Consider the following 11,955-nt stretch of genomic DNA (forward strand, 5'->3'; position numbering starts at 1 on the left):
TCTCTCTCTCTCTCTCTCTCTCTCTCTCTCTCTCTCTCTCTCTCTCTCTCTCTCTTATTCATGCATGCTCTTTTCCACTCATGTATACTTGCACTCTCTCATATACACTTGTAATCACTCATGCACACCATCTCTGGTGTATACACTCATACACTTTCCCTTATATGCACTCTCTCCCTCTCTCTCTCTCTGTCTCATGCATGCTCACATCCTCTTGATCTCTGTCTGTCTGTCTCTCTCTCTCTCACATACACACAATCACACACACACACACATACACACAAGAATGTTGATCGTACTATTTCTATAAACCAATAATACACATAAGCTACAAAAAAAAAAAAGTTCATTTATCTGTCTAATGTAAGATGTGTTGAAGTGGTTTTAAAAGCATCCACTTCAAATGATGCACAACTACTGTCTGTGATCATATTAGCATCAAAAACCATTTACTAACACGCACGGCAGCACTATAAATATCTTGGTAAACTTATGTGATGCTGTATACTTTGTCTTTGAGAGCTTTTGCATGGTTTTCTTTTATACCATGAAAACATTATTGTCTCTAAGTCAGTAATAGAAATTGTAACCTATTTCATATTTATTGATGTTTAAAGAGTAACATATTTTCACCCATCGTCTTGAATGATGCCATACCTAGAATAGAGGTAGACCAAAAAAAGAATTGAACAAAATAGTAATGGTGTTGTTTAGCTGCAAATTAGTCCTAATTGAGCAGACTTATGGTTAAAGGCATACCAGCTGTGATTATCTTGTCTTGTTTTAATAAGTACATTGAACCCCACAGCCAGTGATGTCATTCATTTTGAAGAAGACAGCAGGGTGTGACTTGAGGGAAGTTTAGCTGCTATTTCTAGCAGGTCTAGTGACCACAAAGAAGCACGTGTGTGTGTGTGTGTGTGCAGGTATGGCTATGGGGTTGAGAAGCTGGCTTTCTTACTATGTTGTTTTGGTTGCAGTCTCTCTGTGTGGTACTTTGAGCAAGTGTCTTCTATCACAGCCCTGGGCCAACCAAAGTGCATGTATGTGTGCACGCGTGCACTCTTAATCTTAACATCATGTGATAGTTGTAAACGAGCATCATTATCATACACATGAGGTTGTTTGTTTCTTGTCTTCTGTAAAGAACATGTTTAGCTATGGGAAAATATTGCTTTGCTTGGAAACAGGTGAGGGTTGATGGCAGGAAAGGTACATGATCATAGAAAATCTGCCTCAACAAATTCTGTCAGACCCATTGAAGTATGGAAACATGGACATTACATTATGATGATGACATACTGTAACATTGAGCAGAGTCAATGCTTTAATTGTAAGAAGAGTATATTAAACTGTAATTGTTCTATTAATATGCATGTTTGAATTTTCAAATATCTTAATCATGCTAGCTTAACAAAACTGGTTGTAGAATAACAAAAAATAGACATTAATAATGATAATGGTTTCTAGTATAGGCAACAAATATTTAGGGAGGTGTCCTCATCATCATCTTTATCATTTAGCATCTGTTTTCCATGCTGGAATGAGTTGGATAGTTTGACAGGATCCCATGAGTTGCAGGGCTGCACCAAGCTCCAGTGTCTATTTTGGCATAGTTTCTATGGCTGGATGCCCTTTTCTAACACCAACCACTTTACATTGTGGACTGGGTACCATTTTTCATGCAACCAGCACCAGTGAGGTTGCCAAGTAACTTGCAAGACACAAAATGAAGGGGAAAAGAGTAAAAGAAACTAAGTGAGAGTATTTGAGAGGGAGGGGTGGTATGATAGAGGGACAAGTACAGGTGTCATGCTATAAGACCTTTGTCAGCCACTCTCCAACTATCTATTTAAAGCTGTATAAGGCTATGCGTCACCAGTCTGAAACCCCTATCTCTCTCAACATATCAATTCCTGGAAACTGTTGAGAAACATACAACCAGATGAATACCTGCCGTCAGGCATCTACCATACACTGAATATCTTGCTTCCTTGAGCATGGACACATTAAAGCTCTGATATCTGACAACTGACATAGTAGATACCCACAAGATTATCCACCATCTGTCCAACAACAACCTTGGACACCTTTTTTAATTCCATATGTTTAACACTCATGGACATGTTTACAAAATCAAAAAAACAACACAGCACCCATGACTTTCAGAAACATTTTTTCATGCTCAGAATTGCTGAAACATGGAATAATCTACCAGCATCAGTAGTTGGCTATTGAGACACTATATCTTTCAAAACTTTCATGCGTCCTGAAATGTGGCAGTACATCTGATGCCCTGCCACTCTTTTGTTTTTTGACAATTCATTCACTGTTCACTTCCTGTGCATTATTTTATGTACTGTTGATGCACTTTTGGCTGCTTTTTCTGATAGGTTAGAGTGCACCTGAGCACTGTATACAATGAGTTTATTATTGTGCTGGAGGCAATAACAGAGGTGATACATGACTGTCTCCCATTATATCAGTGGATGAAAGATGTAGGAAAGGGCAAGTGGAGAGCAATTAAAGTAAACCCAGTACTTGATTCATATTTATTTTATTGGGCCCCTCCCCCAAGAGATGAAAGACAAAATATAATTTACTTAGAAATTAACAAATGCATATGTTTTGGATATTTGTGAAAACAAGTGTTAGATGTTTCTTTTAACAGTAGTAAATCATCAATCAGGTATATAGTAATGTATGTGTCTATGTGTATATACATGTTTATATTTATGTATGCAGTTTATGTCTTTGTACAAGCATGTATATGTGTATGTATGCATGCATATATGTATGCACACGTGTGTATGTGTGTGTGTTTGTGAGTACCCTTATCTTGGCTTCATGAATGTAAACAAGCATAACTGTCATACAAGTGATGTTGTTAATTTCCAGTCTTCTGTGAAAAGTCATGATTGGCTATCAAGAAATATTATCTTGCTTGGAAACTGGCAAAACTTGGTGACAGGAAGGGCATCCAACTATAGAAAATCTGCCTCGACAAATTCCATCTGACCCATGCAGGGATAAAGAAGTGGATATTAAATGACAATGATGATGATTATAATTCATATCTTTCTACAAATATGTCACATTCAAAAGCACTCTGTGTATTCACATATCTTTCTCAATATATACTTGTCACCCTTTAAACCATTTCTCCGTGTTCACATAACATATTACATGCAACATGAGTATGAACTGTGTATGTAAATCCATGCAAGAGCAGAATACTCTTCTCTTCAAACTTGTGGTGTGTTTATAGTCTCTGGTCATCTAGTCTGTTTTCACTTTGTCGCTAGTTTAATGGCTTCAAACATTTAGAAAGTGGCATTCATGTCACACAAGTGTTTGATGTGCAGGTATCTTTTGCAGTCTTGTACAAATGAACCATTTATATATATTTGATGCACTTTTGTGTATATTACATATGTCTATGTGAATTGTTGTGTACATTACTTTTAACTGCTATTTTGATACTACTTTGAGCTATTGTATATTAATGACAGTCCCACTCTAAAGACCAGCACGACTATAAACTACTGTTGAGAAAATGCCGAAATAAGCATTTGTATGTATGCAAATACAATTACTACATTTGTTGCCTTCTCTATATAACCTGACAACATATATATGTATATATAAATATATAACCTTACAACGTATACATCATCAACGTTTAATATCCGTCTTGTATGCTAGCATGGGTGGGACTCATCATCATCGTTTGTATGTATAAATTTGTGAGAGATAATATTTATCCTGACTTAGACTTGGATGTTCTGTTGGAACAAACTATACTGTGGTAGATGCCATGAGAGAAGTGCATTTTGCACCAAATGCCAATTTGTGTATTTCTCTCATGGTATCTACTGCAATATAGTTTGTTCTAACAGAACATCCATGTTTAAATTCTTTTACTTGTTTCAGTCATTTGACTGTGGGCATACTGGAGCACTGCCTTTAATTGAACAAATTGACCCCAGGACTTATTCTTTGTAAGCCTAGTACTTATTCTATCGGTCTCTTTTGCCGAACTGCTAACTTACGGGGACATAAACACACCAACATCAGTTGTCAAGTGATGGTGGGGGGGACAAACACACAAATATATATATATGATGGGCTTCTTTCAGTTTCCATCTATCAAATCCACTCACAAGGCTTTGGTTGGCCCAAAGCTATAGTAAAAGACACTTGCCCAAAATGCCATGCAGTGGGACTGAATCTGGAACTATGTGGCTGGGAAGTAAGCTTCTTACCGCACAGCCACTCCTGTGCCTATAAATGGGGCTAAATATTAACTCTCAGTATTAATACTCCTTCTATTGCTAATATATATTTTTTAACAAGCTCACTGACTAATTACAACACCAGCACCTGTTCTGGCACTGTTTTTATATATATTGCTATCTTTTGTGGTCAAACATCCATCATTGACATGATCAAGGAAGGCTGAAATCATGTGATCTGGTGGATTCAGCACTGGAGGTGGCAGGGTTCATCTCTATACTAGCAATATAAACAAGAGTGCATTTTGCATCAAAAAGCCAACATGAAAGTTTCTCTCATGATATCTACTACAGTATAGCTTGTTCTAACAGAACATCTGTTTGAGATTAATATTAATTCTTAGTATTACTACTGCCTCTGTCACAAATATATATATATATATATATATATATATAAACGTGTGTTTGCTTTTCTTTTTCAGTTTCTACATCAATCACAATACCAAGAAGACTCAGTGGGAACCTCCACAATGGGAGCCAGCAGATTCTACCTCACACCAATCTGCTTCAACAGTGAGTGTCTCTTTTTTAATTGAAAATATGTGATTTGTAAACATGAAGTTAATCTCTCTAATGGGCACGTTGGGTTTGCAGGTTATTATGATAGGGATTCCTTCATTTTTCTTTCTTACTCTCTGCCATAACATTTTTGGGGTACACTAATTCCACAGATTGCGCTCATGCTTGCAGATAGCTAGTCAGTGTTGTGTTCATTCATTATATTTAATGCTTTAGCTTTTAAACCAGCCTTATTTGGCCCAAATATTCTGCTTGCTTTACGTTCAAACTAGCCAGATCTGGCCTCTTACACCTACCTTATGATGTCATTCTGAAAATAAATAATCACGTTAGCAAAATATTGACCCTACAAAATGATGCATGATTAGTTCAAGACAGTGTGAGCAAATAAGCATTACATTTGACAGAGTAATCGAAATGCTAAAGGGTTAATATTGTTCAGTATGAGCTGATGATGATACTGATGTGTTTGCATGGGCTCCTTCAGGCATGCTTACCTGAGGGCAGCCATTTCTCTTCATGGACACTTACTCTTAAATCTTGTGATAAATCATCACACACAAGCTTATCAGTTAAAGAAATTTCAGAGTTTTATCTATCTGTCTGGTCAAGTTACTTGCCTAGTCCAATACAACTCTTCCATACCAGATGTCCTGATCTTCAATAGCAATCTTCATATCTTCAACCTGATATCCAGTGTCTTCCACAAGTTGATCAATATGATCTTCTTTGTCTGCTGTTTCTTGGCTTATTGACTCAATTCAAAGAGTAGTGTCTGTTCTTAGCTTAATATCTGACACAATCCTTATTTGGGGCCATCAGTGTTAAACTGGTTTTTAGAACTAGATGAGCGAGGGACTTCTTTCACTTTGCCATGAGTTGGCCTGGTATTTCAGTACTTCCAGGATTCATAAGAGCACAAATATTTCCTTAAAGTGAGTCTATGATAATGCTTTGAATCATAAAATGCTTCATTTCTATTATCTAATTTTGATTGTGGTATGTAACTTTTTATAAAAATATTAAGCTTATTAGAATATGAATTGGGTTTTGTTTGAAACTGTTTTGAAACACAACTTGGCATTTTCCTTTCTATTTTTTCTTTTTTGTGTGTGTTGCCCTAAAGAATTAATTAATTTTGTTAGCTAACAATCTAAGAAGAGGGTGGGGTTAAAAGATGTTCATCAAGAAATGCAGGAATATTGGAAGCTATTTGTTGCTGAGATACGTAAACAGATTTATGGATTTTTCACCAATGATTTTGTAATTCTTGTGTGCTGCACAAAGGCATCCAATTTTACTAGTGTATTGCCTGTGGCTAGATTACATGACTGTCTTTCAAAGTATCAACATCAATTTCAATATTTTAGCTTCCACACAAATTCTTTGCATAGGATTTATTGAGCCATTGCTGAAGCTACAAACATTCAGTTTGTCTTGTGTCTACAAAATTTCTGTTTCTTCTCATGAATCTTGTCAGTATTTCATTCTGAATGAATTTCTTGTTTATATCCTATCACACTAAATACACAAAGGAAAATATTTTATTTAGATTTTTGTTGTGTTTACTGATTGCTGTTTTTATTTATGGCTGTGAAGAATTGCTCTAAAATGCCAGTTTTTGGTGTAATTAGTTTTACTGTGTACCAGTTTAGAGAATTATATATATATTTGTTCATTTCATTATAACAATTGGTGAATGATACCATTCTCAGTTACAAGTTTTCAGTGATCCAGTCACTCATTCACTGTATTCCTAATGGTCAGAGGGATAAAGGAGAGTCTGTAACTCAGTGAATAACAAATATTCCAAAATACTTTTAACAGTTTTTCAGTTTTCTCACCAGTCCTTATACCCTTCTCCAAAACACACACACACACACACACACACATATATTACCTTGCATGGAAACAGGTGAGGATTGGCAACAGGAAGGGCATTCAGCAGAAGAAAACCTGCTTTAGTGAATTCCATCTAACCATGCAAACATGAAAAAGTGGATGATAAAATGATGACAATGATAGATACAAATATATATGATGGGCTTCTGTATAGTTTTCCTTTATAAAATTTCATGGGCAAGATATTGGCCAACCTTAGTTTATGATAGGAGTTACTTGCACAAATTGCCATGCAATGAGATAGAACCTGGAATCACATGATTGGAAGGTGAGCCTCTTAGTTACACAACCATACTACATCTATTGTAAAAGTTTTAGTGGCTTACATTTTTATTAAGTGATTTTTCTTCATAATTATTCCAACATAAATTACAAAATTCAACTAATTAATTATATGTTTATATTTAAACAAATTAGCAACTAGTGATCTCATGATTTTGATTACTGATATTATTCTCTGAGAGGCAAGCTGGCAGAATCATTAGCATGTCTGACAAAATGCTTAGCAACATTTCTTTCTTTTCTTTATGTTCTGAGTTCAAATCCTGCCAAGATCAACTTTGGTTTTCATCCTTTCAGTACTGGAGTTGATGTAATTGACTTGCTCTCCCCCACTCATAATTGTGCCAAAATTAGAAAGGTTGTTATTTTCTCATTCTAACTTGAGCTTTTAGCTTCCCTTCTTCCAAGTTCCTTTAAAACATCATCATTTTACATCTGCCTTCCAGGTTGGCATAGGTTTCATGGATCATCAGAGTTCAAGTCAGTTCTCTATCTGAAGTTACTACTCTTTTAGATAAGTTGGAAGAACAAATTTCACTCAAACATTTCAATTTTAGCTTAGGCTTTTTGGATGAATGGCCTTCTAATCAGCAAGTACTTGACAGAGTGTCTTAGGTGCATTTTATGATGCCACTAGCAAAAGAAAAGTTGTCATGTCCTTGAAAAGACTAAAAGCCCCTATCAGTTCCTTGTTGTCTCTACTTCTTTATGTATATTGAGTTTTACAAAAGATGTTCATTTCTTAATTTAATATATTCCGTTATTCATCTTTAAAGCCATTGTTTTCTTTGAAGTTGTGGAAATATGGAGTACTTTTATGTACTTCTTTCCCTAAACTGCTTCTTTCTGGAACTCTATTGTTTGTGTGTGTGTGTGTGTGTGTGTGTGTGTGTGTGTGTGTGTGTGTGTGTGTGTGTGTGTGTGTGTGTGTGTGTGTGTGTGTGTGTGTGTGTGTGTTTTAAACTGCTCACTTGCAACAGTTCAAATGAAGTTGCTCTTACCTCAATTAATTAACCTTATCCCTACTCTAGTCTGAGTGAAACTAAAATATATTAGTGACAATGTCCTTCTCCATCAAAACTAAGAAACAATAATATACAAATAAAAGGCACATTTCCTTGTGGCTCCATCTTATGCTCTTTCTAGTGTATGTTGTTGGACTGTTCACCTCTTATCTCTTTGTAATGTCAGATTTGCTATGTGGCACAAATTTGCTACCATAACTCCTTTGCACTCTAGTTTTGTAAAAATCCTTTTACATTTATTTCCCCTAACTTTTGTATGTAGTGAAGGTTTACTCAATTGTTTCTCTCCACCAAATTTCACAATCTCCATCTTTATAAACTATGTAACTAAAACAGTGGTAAGGAATTAAATTATGTTTCTGATAAAAGACTTTACTGATGAGTTAATACTGTTGGACATCATAACTATCTTCACTTGATGCTGTGACATTTGATTCATTCCCTCTTCAGTTTTATATAATGTACGTAAATAGTGATGAATTATGAAACCCCAGAGGTTGTTAGGTCATATGATTTAATCATTGTTAATAGTTAGTATTAATCAAAGTAATATTTTAATAAACTTCTTGATGTATAAGGCAATTGTTGTTAACATATACCTTAGGGAAAAATACATTCATATATGTTGAAATAACATGCAAACACTGTGTTAAAAATGAAATATAGTTAAAAATTAATTTGGTCATTTGTAGAAGATTCTTCAGACATTTTATTTTTGATATTTGTCTTTTATTCATTATGGTAATGTGAATCAAATTCTTAATTTGCTGAAACTTCCTCTCACACAAAAAGCAGAAATATCCTTAAAGGAACACTTGTGCAAAAAAAAAAAAAAAAAAAAAAACGGTAATTTAAATCTATTAGATAGATGTAATCTAAATCATCTCAAGAATTTTTTTTTTTTTTTTTTTTTTTTGAGAAGCAGAAATTATTTTAGAGAGAAAAAACAGTGAAAGGACTCTTTGAGTCTGTGCTATCTGTGTTATTGGCATGATGATGTTTTATAATTGTAACCACAAAGTATTTTATTGCAGCTTCGAAACTTCTCTAATTTCTGTTTGTTTCAGATCCTGAATCAACCAAACCAAGAATCAACAAGTACTCGATTAGATAACCAACAAGTTGAAATTCCATTACACTCTTTGGATGCTAATGGACATTTCCAGAGCAATGAGCAAGAAACTGAGGTAAGTTGTTACATGATAAAAGTTGACTTGAAGAAATTATAGAAATTTGTTTGGTTTCTTCCCTCTCTTGTTCTTCTAAATTAGTTTTGCCTTTAGTTATGGTTGATTATTTTTAGGATCTGGGACTCATCTAGTTCTTCTTATCCCAAATGCATGGATGAGATATGGCAGAAATTACATTGTTGTTTAATAAAGAGTAATTAACAGTAGTAGCTATGTAATAAGAAGTTTTTTGTTCAGATGTTTTTTTTTGTTCAGTCCCACTGCATGGCACCTTAGGCATGTGTGTTTTACTATAGTCTCAGATCAACCAAAGCTTTGTGAGTGGATTTGATAAATAGAAACTAAAAGAAGCCCATTGTGTGTGTGTGTGTGTGTGTGCGTGTGCGTGCGTGTGTGCGTGCGTGCGTGCGTGCGTGCGCCTGCCTCCTCATCTTTGATATCTCATGTGATAGTTGTAAATGAGTGTCACCATTATGCAAGTGGTGTCCTTTGTTTCCAATCTTCCATGTAAACATAACTGATCTTGGGGGAAATATTACCTTGCCTGGAAATAGGTGAAGGTCAGCAACAGGAAGAACAGCCAGCTGTCAAAAATCCTGCCACAACAAATTCTGTGAGTATGAGTGGGCATTAAAACAATGATGATGATGAAGATAATGATAGAAGGTTCTGTTTTTATGAGAGTGTCTTAGAATATTTTCAAATATCCTTTCTTCATATTTCTCAATTTTTCATCTGATCTAGTTCTCCTAAGAGTTTTTTTTTTTTAACTGATTATAAAACAAACAACATTGTTCAGTATAATGTTTCCGGTGATATGTTAGAGCACTTTTGGTTTAATTAAGCTTTACTTTTACATTTAACAGTGGTTTAGATAAAATTAATTCAGCGTAGCATTTAACACCCAAGTAGTTTATGGTATTGTAACATGTACTTTTACTTCAAAGTAATAGGAGTGTGTGTTTGTTTACATTTTACTAATTTTACTTTCAAGTAAGCTTTTATAATCTTATATAGTTGTTTCATTGATAAATTGAATAGATGATAAGTGTTTATATTTACTAGTCCTTCTTTCAGTGAATGCACAACATTGAAGTATCAGGTTTTTAAGTGAAATTATCTGTTCCAATTGTTGAAGTTTAATGTTTCCTGGGGGTTTTTTTATTTATTTAATTTTTTTTTTTTTTCTCAGACAATTATTGACAAAGAAGAAATGTTAAACCAATTGAAGGCACAGTTTCCAAGTTGCAAAGGGTTCATAATCAAAAATATACTGCAAAAGTAAGTAAAAAAAATACCTTAACATTTTCTTGATAGTTAGTTTTTGAAATTTTATTCAGTATGCAATGTTATACAACTTTTAACATTTCAGTTTTGAAATCATTCTATAGAATTCAGACCCTATAAAAAATTAAAAAGAAAAGGCTAGGTTACTTGGATAATTATTTAATCCTAGATTTTAACATAGGAATTGTAAAAGAAAGTTTGAAATGTATCAATTCATTCTTTTTTCTTCTGTCTAGCTTAGTCAGAGGAGAAACACACTTGGTATAATTTTACAGCGCCTCTAAGTCTGATGGGGAAAATACTATTACAGTAGATCTGAACTGAATGCTTAAAACATATTGGACTCTGCTAGAAGCATTGAAGGGTCAGGTAGGCATATTAAATTGGTCAGTAGATTAAGCCTAACATCCAAGAAAAGGTCTGTCCATCAAAAGGATCTTGCAGTTTCCATCTATCCAAATTCAATCACAAGGCTTGGGTTGACCCAAGACCATGGTAAAAATTATTTGCCCAAAAGGACCATGAGATTGCGAAATGAACTTCAAAATTCATGGATACACGCTTGTATGTGTGCAGTGAGGGTGCATGGCTTAGTCGTTAGGGTATTTGGTTCATGACTGTAAGGTGATGAGTTTGATTCCTGGCAGTGCATTGTTATCCTTGAGCAAGACACTTTATTTTACATTTCTCCAGTCTACTCATCTGGCAAAAATGAGTAGTACCAGTATTTCAAATGGCCAGCCTTGTTATATTCTGTGCCGTGCTGAATCTCCCTGAGAATTAAATTAAAGGTATGCATGTCTGTGGAGTGCTCTGCCACTTTCGTTAATTTCACAAGCAGGCTGTTCCATTGATCGGATTAAATGGAACCCTCACCATTGTAACCATCAGAGTGGTGTGTGTGTGTGTGTGTGTGTGTGTGTGTGTGTGTGTGTGTGTATACACATATATAGTAAACTTTCACTTTGCTTTCAGTTTGGACTGTTTGGTAATACTTAAATATATTGTGCATCATAGACAGAAACAAAAAGAAATCTTCACACTATGCAAGTCAAATATAATAATAATACTAATAATGATAATAATGGTAATAATAATACATATATTCTTCAGGTTTTACCAACCTGAATATTTCTTATCCAAATATGTTACTCTCCCTGTTCTGCTGGGATGCCATTATCCATAGCTATAATCTCATTAGTTCTATACAAAACTGATTTTTCCCTTTGTTAGCTAAGAGCTTTTAGCAACTTTATAAAATCAAACATTATATTCATTGTTTTATAATCTAAATCTGCTATATTACTGTTGATTATTTCTTTATTCTTTTACACTTTGTACCATTCTGTTATATATGTACCATCACAAGGAAGGTGCTTGTATGTGATCACTCAATCTGCAGGAAGTAGTAGGCAGATTTCTCTTATATATATATATATATATATATATATATAT

At 34.5% G+C, this 11,955-nt stretch overlaps 1 protein-coding gene and 1 non-coding gene across 5 annotated transcripts in view; both read left to right on the top strand.

The window, feature by feature from the left end:
- Positions 1–11,955, top strand: part of LOC106869314 (mucin-5AC) — a 157,974-nt gene that overhangs the window by 32,079 nt on the left and 113,940 nt on the right. For all 4 annotated transcript variants that reach the window (XM_014915004.2, XM_014915002.2, XM_014915003.2 and 1 more), the window contains exons 2-4: positions 4,718–4,808; positions 9,091–9,210; positions 10,406–10,494. In XM_014915004.2, the coding sequence (XP_014770490.1) occupies positions 4,718–4,808; positions 9,091–9,210; positions 10,406–10,494 (300 nt within the window). The remainder of the gene's footprint in view (positions 1–4,717; positions 4,809–9,090; positions 9,211–10,405; positions 10,495–11,955) is intronic.
- Positions 5,553–5,741, top strand: LOC128250054 (U2 spliceosomal RNA). The gene has a single exon (XR_008266169.1). It is a non-coding gene; the product is annotated as a U2 spliceosomal RNA (small nuclear RNA).

The sequence above is a fragment of the Octopus bimaculoides genome, chromosome 1 (assembly GCF_001194135.2).
Source record: "Octopus bimaculoides isolate UCB-OBI-ISO-001 chromosome 1, ASM119413v2, whole genome shotgun sequence".
NCBI lineage: Eukaryota > Metazoa > Mollusca > Cephalopoda > Octopoda > Octopodidae > Octopus > Octopus bimaculoides.